This window comes from Parasteatoda tepidariorum, chromosome 4 (genome assembly GCF_982258835.1).
Source record: "Parasteatoda tepidariorum strain Cologne lab strain chromosome 4, Ptep-v5.0, whole genome shotgun sequence".
Lineage (NCBI taxonomy): Eukaryota > Metazoa > Arthropoda > Arachnida > Araneae > Theridiidae > Parasteatoda > Parasteatoda tepidariorum.
This window is the reverse complement of record NC_141758.1, coordinates 40,625,252-40,648,253: the sequence shown is the minus strand read 5'-3', so window position 1 is coordinate 40,648,253 and position 23,002 is coordinate 40,625,252. Positions and strand designations below refer to the sequence as shown.

Genomic DNA, 23,002 nt, shown 5'->3' with positions numbered 1-23,002 from the left:
CACATAAGTTTTAAATAAGTTAAATACGAAAATCGATGATTGATATTAAAATCGTCTGATTAAAAATCTCGATTTTAGCATATTCCAGCGCAATTCCTAATATTTAAAATTCCGAAAATCAGCCAAACGAAAAAAAAAATCATATATCGGTGGTCGAAACGAAACACTTAGACTCCTTTCCACTCTATAGCGGAAGTCGCGGGAATCCGACTATCGTTCCGGCGGCTTGGGTTTCTCTAATTGGACTCCCTAAAAATTTTAGTTTTTGGAACATGGTCGAAAATTTTAAAAATTGGGAGAAAAAAGCGGATTTCCGCTTTTTCGTGGAAGTCTTTCATCCCTTGGAGACGTGAACGGCAAAATGATCTCCAATGATTCACGGCAATGCGGATTAATATTTGAAACTGAATTCAGGTTTGCCAAATTTTGGACGTTTTGTCTCAGAATGGCGCAGCTTTGGCAGAAACTGCGCTGAATGTCGCAAAATGGCGCAGTTATGCCGTTTTGTCTCAGTTTGTCGCAAATGGCGCAGGCGTAGCATCCCTGTACCTAGTAAAGGCAAAATCTTCTATGATGATGCAGCAAAAATATTCAATGCTTTAAAAAATAGAAGACGTTAAAAATGTATTATAACAAAAGAAATTTTTTTTCCAAGTCTATTTGTATTTTTTCAGTTTTTAGAAATCTCACTTAACTTTCTGAAATCTCACCCTGTTTTTGAGAAAGGGTGAGAAATTCTCACCCATTTTTTTTCTATGGTGAAAACACTGGCACCTTTAAAAGCTTTTAAAAACGAAATTCCCAAAAAAGCATCTTTAAGTACTTTTTACAAACGCTACGCACCCTGTTAAACTATGTAAGATACACTGAAAAAATTGTAGTAGTATCTCTCTAAACAACCCAAACATTTGTGTAAAGAAACACTTTATTTCAGGTTCATTCCAATTCGAGCTTTCATATACAATTAAAGGGTGAAATTTAAATCTAAACCTTTAAAATACAATAAGCTTACATCAAACATTCAATTATTCACACCAAACGAAAATTATTCGCATTTCCAAAAACTCACTTCGCATATCGTTTGCATTTGTTGAATACAAATAGGATACCTGCAAGTGACGTAGTGTTTAAAGCGTGATCCTAATTGTTGAAACGTAGCTTTTTTTTTACGTTAGTAACTGTTCTTCCCATTCTATGTCGAGTAACTTAAGCTCGTCAAGTATCAGTTCTCTTAAGTGACACATTCTATATTATTACACAAAGATTTCATTTCTTTCACAATACATTTTTTTCTTAACACAAAGACAAGCATAAAGCCATGTAGAACATAAACTTATTATGTATCGAAGTTACCAGGTACACAAAACCGAAATATATTACGGTTACAATAAAATTCATAAACAAATAATAAATCTAATTGGGTATACTATAACCTACGTCACAGGTCGCGTTATTCCTACTAAATTTTTCTAGTAAACAGCATTTTCTGCGAACCTGATTTCTAGCAACAAATAAACATTGTTGAGGATTTATAATACCAGATGGCGCTGAGTGCAAACAATTTTTTTATTATTTTTTCTCCACTTCTTAAGTTTCAGTTTACTTTTACCACTGAACCACGATGGAATAAAAGTCATCTTAATCATTACAATTTGTGTAATTATTGTTGAATTCGAGTCAAACATTAAGCGAAGCATGTTGTTACAAGTCGCTACTCGCCAGGTTGCAATTGTATTAGTCTAATTCTTTTTGAAATAATTTATTTTGTTGTTTTATCTAAGTTTATGAATTTAGTAAACATATTTAAAACTCAGTTTATTAATTAAACTAAAAGGTTAATGTTATTCCTAGTAAAATTTTCGAAGTGGAAGTAGTTGTGTTTTTTTCATATTATACCCAATTCAAGTATAAGACTCAGACGAGAAAGAATTATTATATTTCAACAAATTCGATGTGTGATACGGCGATGTAGACTCAGTCCTAAACATTGCGATCATTAAAATGATTTTGATTTATCAGTAACATATATCATATTCTTAAAAAATTTTTAAAAAAAACAACTTAAGAGTAAAAATTTACTTTAATGGCTGGCTAATTTGTGAGTAATTGAAAGTTAGAACCTAATTTTGAATTACTCACTCAAAAGTAGCGAAGTATATAGAACTGAATTCCCTTAGATTAAGGCTAAGTTTGCTTTATATGAAATGGCATTCATGAATTAACCGATTTTTTTTATTTTACTTTATTTTTTTCCCCTCATTCCTTTAGATTTTTGTACGGATCATTCAGAACAGTTTAGAAAATAATAAAAAAGAATTTTTCATCCAAAGATTTAAAACAGCAGTTCTCAATTTTTTTTTCTTCCTTTGCTATGGAACTTTCTGAATGATCTTCCTTCTTTTGACGGAACTCCATTTTATAAATAAAGTTTATTATTAAATTAGTTGGATATAATTGCTATGTTATTCACATAGAAACTGTGAAAATGTTAACCAAAGAAAAACAACTAATTGTCTGAAAATGTTTTAATGTAAAACGTGAAGAATGAAAAAATTTCCTCACTAATTAGTAGTCTTAAAATTAAGACTTATGCCAGACGGTTAAATTATCAGGTCTGTAGCATTACACAAGTACCTATTTATGTATTTGTTTTAGGTGTGTGCACAAACTAAAAATAAAATATGTCGAATCAGAGTTTACGTTACAATGAAAACAAAAGTAAACGTTGAAAATAGGTAGTTTTTTTCCGAATTTGGATTGAAAACTTCGATGATAATTTTTAATGAATGCATAAGCTTTTCATAATTTAGGAGTTTAGGACAATATTAGAATTTCACTGACACTTCACTTAAATAATCTCTGAAATACAAATAAATGATTCAATGTGAATATATTTATAGTCTTATCAAATCAATCCTGGTTAAGAAAAAAACGCTTTAACTTTCGGTAACCTTCTGTGACCCATTCACAGAGTATACTAGGGTTTCACAGAACACCTCTTGGATTTTCTACACCTCGGATCGATATTTAAATGATTTAGTGACAAATTTTGAGTCTGCATAAACGTAGAGTTACAATGAAAAAGTTATTCTGTGCCTATTTGCATGGCCCAATTATTGCATAGGCAGATAGACTCTAGCCCACATTTTGAAGTTATACTTCTTATGCGACTACCAACAAGGTTGCGTTAAACGTTTAACGCTACATTTTTATTGGCCGGAAAATCACGTGGTAGGATCCAGTTTTTCCTCATTCATTTCTATATTGTTTTGCTTCTCACTAGCATAAAAATAATAAAAGTCATGAAAGTATTGTTTTTCTATAAATATTTTTTTAGTTTGATTTGATACACATATAATTTAATAGGATAGTATTTTTTATTTTCAAACTTAGTGGATAACAATTGTAAAAAATGAGTGAAAACAATCCGACGGATTTAAGGTTATGACAAGGTACGTCTTTTGTGAATATCAATTGATTGTTAGGTTTTCTCTTTTGAAATTACATTATGACGCATTCACATACAATATTATTAATACAAATACATTTTCCATGGCGAGACGATGAGGCAATCACAAGCACTTCCACTGGTTCAAAAGGTCTACGAGGGAAAAATGCACAATATTACCGTTATTACAGAGCACGGAAGCGAGCGGAGCAGGAAAAAGAGTTGTTGAATAGAACTAGTGATCCTTCTTCGACTGCTGATTCTTCTACAATTAACGTCGCAGGTTACGAAGTTTAACTTCTTCCGCGCGGAGGGACTACACGCACTATTTTTTTTTCTTCTCCTTGTAAGGCAAATGCTGGTTAATTCTGACAAAAAAAAAAATTCTTCCAAGAAGGCGAGTTAGTCTCAATGATTGATATAGTAGCTCTCTTGTCTTCTGGTTTGAATTCAAAATTAAAATATTATCGAAGTGAAGCAAAGTCGATAAGAATTCTATTCAAAGCCGGCGATAAAATTAAATAAAAATAATTAGAAAAAAATTATAAGCCTACAATTTATGGTACGGCAATCAAAGACTACATTTTTTTAAAATTTTTATTATCGATGAAATCCATAACATTACATTGAAAACTAATTTCAATAATTCATTTTGTTGAAGTAAAAAAAAATTAACTGTGAAACGGATGTAAAATAATTTTTTTTTTTTAAATCATCGCTTATGAAAATTTGTGAGAGGCAAAATTAGTTGGTGGGCCATATTTTCTCCACAAGCAAACTGTTTGAAATGCATGAGACAAAGGGAAAGATAGAGAGAGGGGGAAAGAGAGAGTAAAGCTGTAAGCTAAAAAGAGTAATAGAATACATTTTCCTAATAAAGAGACTTTTGTATTTCAAACATTACTGGAAAACAATAGCTTCCATGGAAACAAATGCGTGCGTGATGATTCTTTGTTTAAATAACTTAAAATCATCCACGAAGATTATTTTTAACCGTGATCTCTTCAACTTTAACCCGTCGCATCTTTTTACGAATTTCCCGGTTTAATAGACCGTAAAAGTAAAATACCCAGATGAGGGTACATAATACAAAATAACATTCGCAATTATTACAGTTCATTACTTTTCATTGTAAATTATTACATTTTGCTGACAATCACCAATTTCAAATTTTTATGACAACTCTATTACTAAATTTGAAAAATCTATCTGAATAAACTTTTATACTGGTATAAAAATTACAACAAATATTAATTTCTAATCTGTAAAAAAAATAGGCAACTAATTTGTTTCTAAAAATTAGTTATTATCAAAGGACTGATTCGACTTGAAACATTTTAATTAAAACCTGTAAATAAATGAATTTTATGCTCACGCAGTTTCATTTATCAAAAATATTTACAAAAGTAAATCAATACAAATCAGGGGTCTGTCCAGACATTTTGTAAAAGGTCCGTTTTTCGTGAAATTGTGAAAAAATTACTCACATTCTTTCAACCAGGGTCCGCTTTTATGAATTTGTGCAAATAGGGTCCGTTATTGCAAAAAAATATTTTTTCAAGGAGTTTTTAAATTGTATAGACATACAAGATTATGCTCAACACTGTAAAATTGTAATTAAAAAAATTTAATTTTAAAAAATAAACAACAATTGCTCCGTCTAAATTAGAGATGCAACATACAAATATTTGGTATTTAGCCTATACTGCTGAACGCAAATTATTAATTTCGGAGGAATAATGGAAGAATCGTCTGCCGAAGACAAAACTTAATTCGTTTACATCCATCTTTTTGTTTTCCGCCCTGGAAAGGTTTATTCAATTAACAAATAATAATGAAGATAAACAAATTTGTGAAGGGTTCGATTAAAAGAAAAATCATTTTGTGAAGGGTCCGTTTTCAAGTTAAAATATTTTGTGAAGGGTCCGTTTTTATGAAAAGATATTTTGTGAAGGGTCCGTTAACGGACCCAAATTTCTTCTAAACAGATCCCTGCAAATGTAAAAAATTTACTCAACTTTGGGTTTCATTCCATTTTAAAGATATAGGAATTATTTTCATCATTCGTTGAGAGAGTTGTTAATTAATCTATAATATATAAAACGCTTATACGTCTCTGGTTATAAAATCAATGAATTTTGTTTTTAAGCGCAGGTATAAGCATAGCGCAAAGCAATTAAAATATGGTACAATAAAACAGCGTTGAAGTTAAATTTTGTTTTAAGTTTTAAGCAAAGCAGATAAGTTTAAGATTCGTTATTCCATACTTAAAGTTAAATTATGTTTTGTTGAAAGTTAAGAAAGAAGTCCTAAGACAGGATTTTGATAAAATTTGTTTAGATTTGAGTAAACCAGTGTTTAGTCAGAGTCAATTAAATGCAGTCTATCAAGGACAGCGATTTCTAATTTTTTATGACTAAGGAACCATAAATGACGGAGCATCTTTTGGCGGAACCACAAATACATAAATAAAATTTATTAGCAGCCGTGAACCAAAGAAAGACTTGTAATTAATTATTTTGATAACACTTAATGCGAAGAATGAAATTTTTTTTCAACAGTTCTGTTAACAATAAAACTCTTTTAAAATAATAGGTTTTATGTATTCGCAGACCTGAAGTGGTATCTAGTCTAGTTCTGAATTTGTTTTTGGTGCACACATTAGCTAAAAATGAATAAAATAAGCTGAATTATGGGTTTCGAAAAAGAATTCTAATAAAATAAACGCTTAGAATAATTATGAGAGAAACATAATTCGTTATTCGTGAATTTGGTCATTTTATTTTGAACTAAAATATTAATGCAGTTTTTTTAATAAATTTTGACTTTTGTTCTTGGAATTTTACTCAGAAAATTTCATAAAAATAACCAAATTTTCAATGGAATTATGGTTTATTGTTCTGATACAAATACGATTACAATTTTAAAAAATCATTACTGATTTAAAAAATTTAAACTCTTGGAGCTCTTGTGAGCCTTCCACAGAACCCCAAGGTTCCGCAGAACACTATTTGAGAACCGCTGATCTAGGGGACTATCCTTCAATTCTATCAATGTTCGATTGCCAATTGTCCAAATTGACGATTGTGTTCACTGAATTGTATAAAATGAAATTCCATAAAAATTTTAAAACAGCCGACTTCGGTATTGCTTAGGTTGAAGGACAAGGCTCATTGACTTTAACTATTGTTTCAACTACACAATACTATCTTAATTTTCACCTACTTTATTAATATGATCCTTCTCTTTTTTGGCGAACGTTAGCGAGCAGGGGGAGGAGCCACCTAGATTAAACTTAAAAATGCAAATATCATTGTTAAAATTTAATCGGGGGCCAACCTCAAACAGAGTAATTTTTAAGGAATGGCACTTTTTTAAACATTACACAAGGGAGTATATATTTTTAGCGAGAGATCTGCAGAAAGCAAATACTTAGGGAATCAATTGGTCGAGAACTTTAATTCGAGGTTGTCATTTCTTGATATCACTTTTTTAAAAAAATTTTTCATCTTGACTTTTTATAACCAAATAAATTTTTTTTTTCGTTACAAAGCTATTTCATGACATTTTTGTATTGTAAGATAGTTTTATGCTTTGAATTAGGCATTTTATTTTGCTTATAAAAAGTCTTTTGGGGAATAATTTTAAAGAAAATGTTTAAAATAACTACATGGCGATATCAATTGTTTCAAAATATTTGCGAAAGGCCGGGATAGCCTGGTTGGTTGGGCGCTGGGCCCATATTCAAGAGGTCGTGGGTTTGATCCTCGCCGGCCGAAGACTCCCCGTGTAGTAAATGGTGACTGGTGCACGTTAAATCTGTCGAGTCTCAAAGTCCTCCATGTTCCCACAACAAATCAATACCTCTGGGGGTACTGATCCAGGAGTTTTCTTGTCTTCTGGATTGGTTCAAAATTACAAGGCTACGGAGTTGAACGTAAGTAGTCGTAAACCCATGAAATTGGGTCGGCTGTTCAACGACGGTTATATAAAAAAAAAATTTTTTGCGATGAGCCGCGATGGCTCAGGGGATCAAGCGTTCGCTTTCCAATGAACCGAACCGGGTTCGAATCCCAGTCGATACGAATTCCGCATCCGGCTTGCACCGACCACAGTGCAGACGTAAAATATCCTCAGTGGTAGACGGATCATGGGTTAGAGTCCCCTTGCCGTCAGGCTAACCGCGGGAGGTTCTCGTGGTCTTCCTCTCCGTGTAATGCAAATGCGGGTTAGCTCCATCAAAAAGTCCTCCACGAAGGCAAATTTCTCCCAATACTCGATCGAGGAGTTCCCTTGTCATCTGGATTGGGTTCAAAATTACAAGGCTACGGAGTTGAACATTAGTAGTCGTAAACCCATGAAATTGGGTCGGCTGCTCAACGACGGTAATAAAATAAAATAAAATTATTTGCGAGCTATTATGTACCGATTGAAAATTCGAGAAATTTTATAATTCGATGTGAAGACCTTTAGAACTGTTACACGCGTACAGATGTGTACCATCACTGCAAATGGGTTTTGCCAGAATAAAAAATCTCAAAAACAGCGATAATAAATTAGATTATCTAGCATAAAACTCATCACGAGGGCGAGACAACAATTAAAAATAAATACCATTTACATATTTATCTGATAATATTAAGTGTATCGTATACAAATGTTACAACAAATTTGAACTTAAAGTGGCATAACTAAGGTTACTATCCTATCTTATCAGATTAAATATTTTTCTGGATGCGTGAGCCTTGAACTTTAAATAATATCTCGAAAATAGATTCTCAAAATTATGATTCGAGGTAGATGAATTACGAACCTTATTTTTTCTACATTTCACGATGTCTGGATTTTAAAATGAAATAGTTTAATCTTATAAAGTCTAAGCCCTCACACGAAGTCTTTCAATTGACAGGAATGGTTAAGTGGGAGTTCATAATGAACTCGACTTGTTCTTATTAAAATTACAAAGAATTTTACTATTAAATGATGAAAATCTCATAATAAATCAACTAATATATGTATCACTGATTTCAGATCTGCAATCCTTCTTTTTAAAAGTTAGTTTTCATGCAATACAATAATATATTGCTATTAAAAAAAAAACTGGAGTGTCCCCATTTCTCTACTACGTAGGGAGTAATAGGAAAGCCATTTTAGTTTATGTAATAGTTATGTGTATATTAACTAGGGATGTAACGAATAATGATTTGGACGAATAAAAAAAATTTTTTTTTTAATCATTCAAAAATATTTTTTATATAGAAATAAGTTTAGTAATTATTGAAAAATAATCAAAATTTAGCTTTCTTATTGTTCTGGTGTTATATTTAAAAAAAGGAGAAAAAAACATTAATGGAAATTAATAAAAATAAATGTTAGATAATTAGATTAAATGTGAAATGTTTAGAAATATTTGAGATTAAAAAAATGCATCGGCTGTTAAAAATTTTATTACTGAGGGAGTCATTAGTTTTCGAGGGATTTCATGTCAAAAGCAATCTTTTTCTTTTTTTTTATGTAAAGAAAAGGTGAATTGCAGTAAATCTATAATTTTAGTGGTTACGTTCTCTTATATATATATATTAAAAAAAAAAAAAACTTTTAACCTTTTTCTTCAATTTTAAATTGGTTTTGTAATTTAAATTTTTGTGTCAGAAGAAAATTTATTTGCCTAAATAAAATATAATCCGTCTCTTTTCATTAAGTAAAATTATTTTAATAATTTTTGTGCACTTACCCCAATCCCTGGTCGCTCAATAATAACCCCCTGAAACTGCTGACCGATCGCTTCGAGATCTGAGCCCCAGAATAGTTTCGCGAGTTGACTAGCGATAGCTAAAATGGAGCGCAGCCTCTTACATAATTAAAATAAATTAGAAAAAAATAAATATTATTGTTTAGAAGCTAGGGTATAAAACAAGACTAAGACAAAATGTTAGAGTATTAAATAAGAGAATTAAATTAAAAGCAAAGCTATCTGAAATTACCTGAGTACATCAACACACGCTTTTAGGGGTCTGTCCAGACATTTTGTGAAAGGTCTGTTTCGGTAAAATTGTTAAAAAAAATTACTCGTAATTTGTGAATATAAAATAAACGTTAAGTCACATTCTTTCAACCAGGGTCCGCTTTTGTGAATTTGTGCAAATAGGGTCCGTTATTGCAAAAAAACTTTTTCAAGGAGTTTTTAAATTTTAAAGACATATAAGAATATACTCAACACTGTAAAATTATAATTGAAAAATTTAAATTTTAAAAAATAAACAGCAATTGCAGCTACTTAATTAGCGATGCAACATAAATTTGGTATTTAGCCTATACTGCTGAACGCAGAATATTCATTTCGAACGATAAAGGAAGAAACGTCTGCCGAAACAAAACTTAGTTCGTTTACATCTGTCTTTCTCCCCCCCCCCCTTCCTGGGAAGGGTTTATTCGATTAATAAAACAATAATAAAGATAAACAAATTTGTGAAGGGTCCGATTAAAAGATAAATTATTTTGTGAAGGGTCCGTTGTTAAGTAAAAATATTTAAGGGTCCGTTTCTATGAAAAGATATTTTGCGAAGGGTCCGGTCCCTTAACGCAGTGTTCCCCAACCTTTTTATCACTGCGGACCTGTCAACGTTTGATAATTTTACCGCGGCCCGTAGGAGGGGGTGGGGACGTTGATTGTTTATATTTCAGATTATTTTGATTTATTAATTTTAATTTAATTGTATTTAAACATGCCTTCAAAATAAAATACAGTTACACCAAAAAATAAATATAAAGTGATTTAACATTTTAATTTACTAGAACAATAAATTAATGGGAACCCTGAGCTTGTTTCTTTGCAATGAGATGGTTCCATCTGGGGGTAATCGTTTTAAAACGTTAAAAAATTTATGTCACTACCTTCGGGAACCCTTTTTTTTTAAATAAATAAAATAATGGAACACAGATATTTTTAATTTTTGGTATAAACCTAGGAATTTAAATTCAGTTTCAATGAAATGCGCGGCCCGTTACCATTTGATCCACGGACCGGTACCGGTCCGCGGACCGGGGGTTGGGGAACACTGCCTTAACGGACCCAAATTTCTTCTAAACAGACCCCTGGCTTTACTACATTATTGGTACCTATGACTTGTTAAAACGAAGAAAATTTTTTTTGTTTTATTTAATCAGTAATCATTCTTTTTTGGACATTTCTTTAAAGTATTCTTAACAACATATTTTCAAATTCGAAAATTCTTACACTTTCAGGAAGTTTAATCATGATTTATTTAACATGAATAGATAATATATTATAATTCTAACATACAATGCTTTACATAATTTTCCTTTTGCACAAATATTTTTTAGATTTTGGTCATATTGTTCTGAATATTTTTATTGTATTTATTTATTCAAAAAAAAAGGGTTTGTTTTTCTCAGATTATCAACTAATTTAATAAAGATAGAAATAAAGACTCGTTTATATAAAAACTGTATTTCACTCTTTTAAAAAAATCAAAACCAACTTTTTTTTAAAACACAAAAATAACCACGAAAGAGTTTCTTAGTATTTTATATACTGAGATAATTATACACATATAATTATAATCTTTTAAGGGCATATAAAGTCTAATATTTAAATTTTGCAGTAAAAAATAAATGTATAAAAAGGGGGGGGGGATAAAAACCGGAGGAATACAATTTTCTTGCTTCGAGAACTAGTTTTAAAGCATTTGATAAAAGGTTAACGGCTTTAATTTAATCAATTTAAATTATTTATGGTATGCAAAGAAATTAAAGTTAGTGTGAAGCTAAGTTTTTTTTTTTTAAAAAGTATCCAAAAAATACATTTTCTTACATAATTTCCTTACGTTTTGTTTCTAATTTGTATCCTCCCCTCATCTCATTCATCATTGTTTATTTTTCTTACCTTAAAGTTCGATAAAAATTTCGTATTAATATTAATCGTAACAATATGAACGTCACGATTAAAAATTAAATGAAACTGGTTTGAAAAATAATCAACTGTACTTAAAAAATATATTTAACGTAAAAATACAGAATATAGGACACGATACGAAGCAATAATTAATTTTATTACAACCTAAAATATAATGATATATAATGATATGTAGTAATATATAACGATAACCTAAAATTATATATCAAAGTTAAAATTGGCAACGGTTTTCAACTCTCGAAAATTTTTTACAATTTTAAAAATTTCAAGACAACTGATAAGATTTAAATCTAGAAATATTTCATCTCTCAATAGTTTATTTTTATTATTAGTTTTATATTTACTTATTCATATTTTTTTCATTTAAATTCATTCATAAAGTAACAAAAAAAGGGAAAAAAATATTCGCGAAAAAGCACATACTTGCGCTGATTTCCGAAAAAGGAAAAACTCGTGAGCGGATGTTCAGAAATGAAAAAAGCTATTTCAGAGATAGAAGTAGATTTTTTACTACAAGTTTAACAGTTGATAATTCTCCAGCCTATAATCTTAATTTTATTCTTATTCCATCGTAGTCGTAGTACATTTTCTACACACATTTGCAATTTCCAAGTATTAAAATTTTTGCACAACAAAAAAAAATGTAACGTAAAACAAAAAAGCTCTGAAAATCACAAAAAAGTTCTAAAAATCGCAAGTTCTAAATTCTATAAGAGCTCTAATTAAGTTCATAAAGAAAAATGGCACCTTCCAGCACGTAAAATCTCAACTCTGTGGTTGTATTTTTGCAGCCAGCATGGTATATTTTACTACAAATTTTATGTAGCATTAATATTTTTAAAATAATTACCGAATGCAATTTTTTTTTGTTCTATCATTCTCCCTGTGTATTCTTCTACACTCCATCATTTCAAGATACCAAGTCATACATAAACAATAAGCAACGTGATACAATATGCAACGTATAAACAATATCTATCGCTTAAAACAGTATGCAAAGTGAAGTTGAACACCCAAATTAGCGGTGGCATCAAATCTTGCGTTTTAATAAACAGAGATATTTTTGTATAAAAAAAAAAAAAAGTAAAATCTTATAACTATCAACATTACAATTATCAAAAAGTTAAAAACAATAACAAAAAAAAAATTAATTCTTAAATATTACGTAAGCACCTGAGGGCGTTTGGTTTTCATATTTTTGCTGACAATGATTACGTAAAATACTAAAAAATCTCTTAGATATACCCAAAATTATTACCTTTGAAAAAATAAAAACATTATGAGAAAATTGTTTTTGATAAACCAGGAGGAATAAAATTATCTATAACACGATTACGCATTTAAGTTCGCAAATGATAGTTGTTTAAATATCATTGAGAAAACTAAGTTGATAATTTATAGTCTAGCTTGTTTTATGTAAACAAGTTATTCAACTTAGAACCTGCAACTTTATGCTTGCTTTTTTTCTCCGTGGATTACATATCGCGGTTAATAATACTGCGATAGATAATCAACCAAGTATTACTGGTATACCATACAAATTTTCAGTATTATATTATTTTCATTTTTATATTAAAAATAACGTATTAATTTTAAAAAAAAATCATTTTTTTAAAATTAGGAATATTTAATGCAATGTACGCATTATTCCGGTTTCTTTAGTTTGAATAAATTGGTATGTTAGAAGTACCTTGATTTGAAATGTCTTTCTTAATTGAAAGCAAAAATTTAAAGTAACGACAAGAAAAAAAAGCACAGCTTAAGCAGATTTTGTAAAAATTTATAATATACAGATCAGAACAATTTTGGCGTTTATATTATTCTATAAGGAAATAAAAGTTTTGTAAACGTTAGATTAATAATTTTATTTATTATACTAAATATAAATAAAAAGATATTTCTATTAACTGTAACATTCGAAAACAATCTATGGAATATAAAAAAAACTTAAGAGTTATGGCCTAATGTATAAAAAGATACAACTCAAATTTCCTTCTTTGTCATCTGAAGAGAAAGTCACTTGTTTACGCAAGCAGTGAACGTTACCATGGCAACGAAATGGTAAGTATTGTAATTCGTTATTGTAATTTCGTGGATAAAAGCAAATTTTAAACTGGTATAAAAAATGAGATATTTTATCTTTAAAGTAATAATTTATCTTTTTTTTTAAAAAAAAATATTTATAAATATTATGATGATCCATTTTTTAGACTGTACTTAGGTTATGGTTAGCTTTCAATTAGAAAATTCCAACTTTTGCCTCAAATGCTCAATAAAAGTGGAATTAGAAATTCAAATAGCATTTCGATATCAAAACTGAATAATTCAAGTTTAAAAAAATTAATTGCTATGCATATAGGAATATTGTAATAAAATTCAAATAAAAAGAAATGATAATTATCCGAATAGAATTGGAATATCCTAATTGAAAATTTGAATACTATTCCAATTTTAAAAAAAGACTAAATATTGTTCAATTATAATTTAGCCTAATGAATATTATTCTAATTCAGTATAATGAATATTATTCTAATTCAGTATAATGAATATTATTCTAATTCATTATAATGAATATTATTCTACTTATAATTTAGTATGCTGAATATTATTCTAATTATAATTTAGTATACTGAATATTATTCTAATAATAATTCATTATAATGAATATTATTCTATTTATAATTTAGTATACTGAATATTATTCTAATTATAATTTAGTTTTCTGAATATTATTCTAATAATAATTCAGTATACTGAATATTATTCTAATAATAATTTAGTATACTGAATATTATTTTTAAAAAAAGTGGAATAATATTGAATTAATATATGAACTCAAATTAATTAACATAAAATAAAGCACATACCCAGAAATGAGCCATGGCATTCACTTCAAAAGTCTTAATAATCATATGATCCGGGCAATCAAGGAATCGTTTTCCGGTAACAATACCGGCATTGTTCACGAGAATTGTCACTTTACCTACTTCCCTTTTTACTTTGGCTGCAGCCTCATATACATTTTGAGGCTTTGAAACATCACAATGAAAAGCAAAAGCTTCACCTCCTTTTTCTCGAACCATCTTAGTTGTCTCACGAGCTGCATCCAAGTTCAAGTCCCACACAACAATTTTAGCCCCATGGCTAGCAAAACGAAGGCAAAGTAGACGCCCTATTCCGCTACCGCCTCCCGTAATCAGGACTACTTCGCCGGCTATACTTTTATACCGAAGTCGCTTAGGAACGAACGCTAATACAATGGATTCGATCCAATAATAAAACATCAACAATAAATTGTAAAAAAATTTTCCAGCACCAGCCATGTCTGATTAAAATATTGTCATTAAAACCAATATAAAATATTCTATAACAGATTCAACATAAAAGGCACCACGTTTGCAGTGGGTTGGTTTCTTTTTCTTCGTTTCACTCCACGAGATGAAGGATCTCGTTCACTGCTCTTCTTCTATTCACAGACTGAAGGTCAACTAATAGCCGCCAACTGCGCCAAAATGATGCCAATATTTACGGAAATTGCTTTTTCTTTTTTTCAGGCTTCACTGGAAGTTGCAATTGACATCTGTCAGTTCTATGCCAGTATTTATGGATTCTATGAAATGTTCAGCGATTAACGGTGAATAGAAATTTAATGTATTTATAGAAAAAAATTGCTTGCTCGTACAATTTAATATAAAAAATATTATCTTTTTTTTTTTTAATTAAACTTTTTTCTAAATAATTTATTACGCAGGACTTATAATAAAATTAAATTTGAAAATTTTCTAAAAAATAGAGAATAAATTTTTAATTATGAGAGATAGTTATCATTTTTTAGAGCACAGATATAAAAAATATTATCTAGTCTACGTTTATTTTTTAACTACAAAATTAAAATTCAACTACTCCACTCAATTCAACGAGTTTCAATAAAACATAGAGAATAAATTTTTAAATATGAGAGAAAATTTCGTTATAATTTTTAGAGCACAGATTTTTAAAAAAAATTATCTAGTCTAAATTTTTAATTATGAGAGATAATTTCGTTAGAATTTTTTTAGAGCACAGATAAAAAAAATTATTTAGTCTAGATAAAGAGCTAGATTTAGAGCTAGATAAAAAAAATTATCTAGTCTACGTTTATTTTTTTACTACAAAATTAAAATTTAATTACTCCACTCAATTTAATTATATAACGGGTTTCAATAAAAAATAGAGAATAAATTTTTAATTATGAGAGATAATTTCGTTAGAATTTTTTTAGAGCACAGATATAAAAAAAATTATCTAATCTACGTTTATTTTTTTACTACAAAATTAAAATTTAATTACTCCACTCAATTTAATTATACAACTGGTTTCAATAAAAAATAGAGAATAAATTTTTAATTACGAGAGATAATTTCGTTAGAATTTTTTTAGAGCACAGATATAAAAAAAATTATCCGTTGTTGTTGTTTATTTACGTCGCACTAGAGCTGCACAATGGGTTATTGGCGACGGTCTGGGAAACATCCCTGAGGATGATCCGAAGACATGCCATCACAATTTTGATCCTCTGCGGAGGGGATGGCACCCCGCTTCGGTAGCCCGACGACCTGCACGCGAAGTCGAGCACTTTACGGTAGAACAGTTTAACGAGGACCAATACCGCACACCCTCGGTACCTACGCAGGCTGATCCAAGTGGTCACCCACCCGCAGCCATTGATGCTTGACTTCGGTGATCTGCTGGGAACCGTGTCTTAACGATCAGTCCACTGCGGGACGTAAAAAAAAAAATGTATCTAGTCTACGTTTATTTTTTTACTACAAAATTAAAATTTAATTACTCCACTCAATTTAATAAGATAACGGGTTTCAATAAAAAATAGAGAATAAATTTTCGGAACACGATTTTCAGGATCTATCACAGAATTTGCTGTTTAAGCTTTGCTGCTTCTAATGTCACTTGCCACACTAGCTAACCTGCTCGGTGAAACCGAGCAAATTTAAGGTAGAGGGTGCGTTTCTTGTTTTTCAGTGGAGCCATCTATGGCCAAGAATTCGTCTTCAGACACACACACGTCACACCCGTTTATAGGGCGGCGCCCATATACATCCATCCACAGATCGTAAATTTGACCTGGATCAGAGAACGATCGATCTCCAATCCAGTAACCCCAGAGGTATTGATTTGTTATGGGAACATGGAGAACTTTGCGATTCGACAGATTTAACGTGCATCAGTCACCATTTTGCAACACAGTCTTCGGCCGGCGAGGTTCAAACCCACGAACATGGGCCCAGAGCCCTACCAACCAGGCTATCCCGGCCTGTTTAAGCTTTAATATCTTTAAAATAAAAAAAATGAGAGTTTTTATAGTTGTTACCATTTTCATTTTTTTATTAAGAAATGCATTAAAAGATATCAATAAAAATTGCATTTTTTTAAAAAAACATTGAAGATAATTTCATTTTTTCCCCTAATGGTTAAGACTTTCATACTAATGAATGCGCTAAAAAAAGGCCTATTTTTTAGGTCAAAAGTATTAATCTTTTAATTTTTAAATATCAGCTTTAATTTATCATTTAAAACTTTTAATTTTCTAAAAAAAAGAAGAAAAGGAAAAATTAAATAATTAATTGAACCTAAAAACAAAAATTATTTTTTTAGCCCAGAAAATTTTAATTTTCAGTTACCAGCCAGTGGCCGGTAAACTCCAATAACTGGTAGCTACTTTTTTCCTTATAGCCACCATATTTTTTTTTTTTTATATCGAAACAAACTTTTTTCGTATAAAATTATATTTAAAAAAAAATCATATTAGAAATAATCTACAGCTATAAAAAGTTTATTCAACAATAAAAATAATAAGTTTAATTATTTAATTAGTTTACTATATATATAGTTAGTATATAATAATACAATTAGATATAAAAATATAATTAGTTTACAATATTGACTTAAAACTTTATTTAACAATATTTGGGGAGGCTAAATACATTTAATATAAATATTACAATTTTGAAATATGTGAATTGTTAAAAATCTTTCCTTCACAAATTAATAAATTCAGAAGGATCAAAATTTTGAAAGGAGACATTTGAAATTTTAATAAAAATTGTTTAAGCTAAATTACCCGCTCGAATACGCATTAAACCCAATTGATGGTCAAGTTAAAAAACTTCTGAGATTTTTAGTTTTTTATATTTAATTGATATTTTTTTATAATTAATTTTAAACGATATATTGCTATTGACATTAAAAAAAATATTTCATTTTAGATTCCTAAATTTTTTCCCTTATAATCACTACTAAATTTTAAACATTTCTGCTTAAAAATAGTGAATGAATAAATAAAGAGTAAATGAAGAAAAAAAAACTTTGTTCTCAATAAATCAATGTGATTTAAAGTTAAATATGGGGTGAAGAAATGCTGATTTTAGTTATGGCGACGAAAATGCGATCCCTTCACAAAAATCAAATTTATTCATCAGTTCTGCTTACGCGTATCAATCCAATCAAATGTGGAAACAAAATAAAAAGTTATGACGCATAATTTTCCACAGTAAAAAAAAAGTTAATAACAGCATAGACCTAGCTAGCAGAAAAAATAATAATGGTAAAATTTTTCTTCAATTATCCAGCTATTTGAAGAAAAAAAAATTTCAGAAACAAAGTCCGACTGAAAATATATATCGATTTATTTATTAATAGCCCGATATTTGTTTTTTTATTTTATTTTACCGTCGTTAAACGGCCGACCCAATTTTTGCTTTTACGATTACTAATGTTCAACTCCGTAGCTTTGTCATTTTGAACCTAATCCAGAAGACAAGGGAACTCCTGGATCAAGTATTGAAAGAACTTTTTGATGAAACTACCCCGCACTTGCATTACATGGAGAGGGAAACCACGAAAACCTCCCATGGTTAGCGTGACGGCAAGGGGATTCATACCCATGATCCATCTATTACTGAGAATTTTTTACGTCAGCACTGTGGTCAGCGCAAGCCGGATGCGGAATTCGTATCAATCAGCCATCGCTGGGTTTCGAACCCGGTTGGCCTCATTGGAAGGCAAACGCTCTACCAACTAGACAACAAAACAAAACCAACTAGAGAAATGTTTAACTGTCGTAAGTCGACTAGAGGATTTCTCTATAATTTTGAGAAAGCAGAATACACTAGCGGGGTGTTACAAAACTAATAATCAATGATTCTATTGCATCAAATCGTTTATTTCTTTCCAAATCAGCTCCTTAATATATTTTAATGAATTTTTTAGCTATAAAAATTGGACGAGAAACATATCAATCTACGTTCAAGACAACGTTATAACGCTGGGAAGGATGATGCTTGACGTCATGATCTACGTCGAAGCTATCCGCCCAGGTGTCAAAGGTCGGCCAAAATATTTAACATCAACTTATACATTAGATTTTTTTTTTTTTTTTTAAAAAAACTTTATTTCTGCACCCCTAATTTTTTTTTGATTAAAAAAATTTCAGATGTTTTTCATGTAGTGACGATTAAAAAATTTCTGAGGTAGTTTTAAGATCGGAAAATTTCACGATGATAAAAAATAATTTTTTAAAAATTTGCGTTGTATATTATAAAAGCTCCTATTAATATTTATTTGACCTTGACTTTTGTAAAAACAATATTAATAAGTTTAAGGTAATAGAGAAATTTATGACACAAAAATATTTTTCCCTCTACTTTCTTCAGTTATATGAACTTATAAGTTATTAATTTTTGTATATTGCTACTGCAGCGAGAAAAACATTTTCTTACGAGTTAGTTATGTTGGTAATTTTATATCGTTCAAGCATACATGTTCTAAAATTGTTATATCATTTAGCTAGTTTTTATAAGTTTAAATTGCTTTACAATTTTATTTTATATGAAAAAGTTATAAATTAAGAGGTCTCTACAATCTCGGATTCTAAGTCAAATTTTTAATTTGTGTTTTTTAAATATTTTTTTGTACTAAACAATGATGTAGTATTATTAGACAGCACAATACCTTTCAAAGAGGTAGAAAATAAAAGGGTTCCTTTATTAGGTTAGGAAAAATAACATTCGATAATTTTTAGAACTTCTATGAATTTTTGCTTAAAACTTTAAAGCAATAAAATAAGATCTCAGTTTTTAGAATTTTTAAATTCTAATCTTTTTAACTGATGAAATGCGATTTGAATGACGTTAAAAATTACTTTTCACCTTTATTGCATAAAAACAGTTACTTATGAAAAAAAAATCTAATAACTGTTTATTATTTAAAGATCTTTGAAAAACTGTTGATTGCACAAGTGCATTGGCATAATTTTGGGAGAAAAAAATTAATGGAGAATTCAAAATACTGCACGTTTTATGCCTGAAATTCTGATTGGGTTACAGACTTGTATTTGTCTGAGTCCATTTACATAAACATGCGTTTTGGGCTATGTCCATTTTCTCAAACACGTATTTCAAGTTTGATTCGTTTTCTTAAACATGCCTTTTTAGCTGTGTCTCGAATAAAATCTCGATAATAATATATATAAATATCTCGATATAAATAACTAAAATAACATAAAATATAAATAGCTCGACAATATTTATATCTTACTAAAATTACTACTTATTTTTTTATATCCATGTAAGAATAGCAATTAAAATAACATTTTTTAAAAAATATAACAAAATATATTTAGCAAAAATAGCACGATAAAAAAAATTAACTCCTCAAAAACTGAATAATAAAATAAAAAATTTTCTGTTAATAAATAGGTTTAAATTTAATTTTAAATCAGTTGAAGATTTATTTAAAACATAGATGCTTTTCAGCTGTTTCTCATTTTTTAAAAAAAAGTAGCTATCATCCTTATTTTAGTAGCAAGTAATCACATTTCAGTCACCAAAGGAGGTCCTACACGCATTGAAAAAATCTTCAGTTCGCTATGAATAAAAATGTACAGTCGAAAAGCAAACAGTAAGCTATGACATACTTCTGTTAGCCTTGGAAATAGCCTTATGAAACTGATGGATTGGCAGTGGTGAATGGGTTTCTTGATCTCCCAAAACTTCCATTAGTTCTGCAAATTTCTTTTTACTAGAACCTACATCTAAAAAGTATTGTTTATGAGACCCAATCCAATCTGAAGAGGACACTGTTAGCATCACAGGTGCAATACACGTAACTGAAATGTTTTTCAGCATCTAAGGCAGTGTTTCCCAAACTTATGACTTTTGAGTACCCTTTCTAAATTTTTCGTAATGCTGTACACCACTAATAAAAAATGAATGCATTTTTTTAAAAAATATGTTTATTCTTCTTTTTCGGTACAAAGTTTTGTTAATAAGTTTATTTGCATCAGTGAGAAGGATGATATTGTTTTTGCTGCGATAACAACTGCTGTGATAAAAAAAATTGCACAAAAGTTAAATATCACAATTGGCTGTCGACACCACTAATTATTAACTGTTAACTCTGCAAAAAATAGCAAATAGAAAAATATCTAATCGTAAATTTTCTCGGCCAGCTTTGTTTTTAAATAAAATTGTTTGAAAGTTTCGTTTGTTGCAAGATATTTCACATTTGAACGCGTACCCCCTAACTGTTCCCGCACCCCTGGGGGTACGCAGACCACACTTTGGGAAACACTGATCTAAGGGAATGTGAAACTTGAGTTGAAACTTGTGGTCACTCATTTGGGCAATTGCTTGTAAAGTTTTCAAAAAAATTCTTGAATTTTTTCTTATATCTTACCTCCAGTGAATCACCCTTTTGATTTTTGATCCCAGTTTAGATGATGAAATTTGTTTAGGCAAGTACTATAATCTCTTATAGTTGTGAACATTACTATAGTAACACTGTGTACAAGATTTGAAAAATAACCACTATGCACATACAAGATGTTTTATTACATATATTTTTCAGTTAGACAATACTTAGAAAAATAAGAATCTGAGGAAAATATCTATAACATCTCCAAAATAAAAATCTTAATGAAATATAAATAAACATTATAAAAATAATGTGGAATCACAGTTAACCCTTTATATGGCCAGGGTAAATGTATTTAGCACCAAATTTGTGAATTTAAAAATATCAAAGGGATGCTGTTTAAATGTTTAACTTTAAAAAAAAAAATACCAATGAAGGGTTTTGTTTACATAAATATGTGTAACAGTAAAGGTTTTTTGGGGTCAAGATGAGAGAGCAACACAGAAGCTTTCTTGTACTTTATGTCTTCGTTCATTTGAGCATTTCTTATTCAGTTAATGTGTAATTAAAGATACAGAATTTATAAATTGCGTTATTTATAAGAACAGAAGTTTATATTAAATTCTTAACAGCAGAAAAATTTAAAAAGCAAAAAAATACCACTATCTCCTGCCCTCTTCTCAAAATAATAATTTTAAAATTCAAATTTATTTCAGATAATAAGTTAAAAGAGAAATTTCTTTTTATAAATCAATATCAATCCCAAAAATATTTCAATATAACACTATTAGAGACTCTGAACGGTGTTAAGAAAAATTTATTTAATTAAGTATGAAATTATTTAATGACTAGGTAATTAACACCAAACTTTAAAAATGATTAAGAGAGGAGAGACTCTAAGAATGGCTTCTTATAAAAATACTAAATTGTTAATACATTGATTCAAATTTTAATTATTTAATTAATACAACGAAAAGGCCAATTTTTAGTTTTTATGACAAAATAAATTTTGCTAGTGTAAACTGCAATATAAAATGCTTAAATATTTTTTTAAGAAAGTTTATTATGTATTATTATTATAAAACTATAATTTTCTATCAAAAGACTTTTTCGAATCAGTTCAAAAATGAGATGTGAAACGTATCACAGTTTTCAATAGTTTTTCATTTCAAATAAATAAAAGAAAACAATTAAAAATGTGAGAAAAATGCTTGAGTTATAGGAGACTATTACAAGTGATATTTTTCTTTTTGACGAATTTAGAATCTCCAAGCGTATATCTTTATATGATGGAGATAAATAACTATTATTCTAAAAGGAAAAGAAGGAAAAAACCATAAAAAATTACACAACTAAAATATATAATTTTAACATAGCAATCAACTAAAGAAAAAGAAAATACACAACACTATTTACTTTCAAAAATTCATAGTAGTGCATACTTAAAGTGTTTTATGAGACACTAAAGGCCATCAAACTAAAATTATAAATTGTTGTATCTTCAACAATAATAAAACAAAACACTTTTTCAGCATAGGAATTATTAAACTATGCATTAAACAATAAAAGAAAATGAAATATATAAACAAAATTATTGTTTATTCTTATCATAATATTTAAAAAAAATTGTGAGGCCATAAAAGAAACTAAAATAAAACTTGTTGAGTCACCATAAACATAATTAACTAAACTGCATCAAAATAAAACTGAATGAAAACAAAAATATAAGTAAAAATAAAATTAACAACATTTGTTGCTGTTTCATTGAAAATAAAATGTACTATTTTAAAAACAATTTTTTAAAATACTAAAAAAATTATGTAAATGAAGACTTTATTTGAAAGCATCTTCAACAAAAGAATAAAGTTGCCTCAATCAAATGCTTAAGTATAATAAAGAATACAGTAATCCAAGTATTTAAGCTTGTT

The 23,002-nt window shown here is 29.1% G+C and overlaps 1 protein-coding gene across 3 annotated transcripts in view; it reads right to left on the bottom strand.

Moving 5' to 3' along the window:
• The window catches only part of LOC107437685 (short-chain dehydrogenase/reductase family 16C member 6), a 66,300-nt gene extending 51,427 nt beyond the window's left edge, over positions 1-14,873 (bottom strand). For 2 of the 3 annotated variants that reach the window (XM_016049768.5, XM_016049783.4), the window contains exon 1: positions 14,252-14,863. In XM_016049768.5, coding sequence (XP_015905254.1) covers positions 14,252-14,707 — 456 coding nt within the window. In that variant the 5' untranslated portion in view covers positions 14,708-14,863. Of the gene's footprint in view, positions 1-14,251 lie in introns of all 3 variants that reach the window. The other variant, XM_016049773.5, reaches the window with a different exon arrangement.
• Between the last annotated feature and the right edge of the window lie 8,129 nt (positions 14,874-23,002).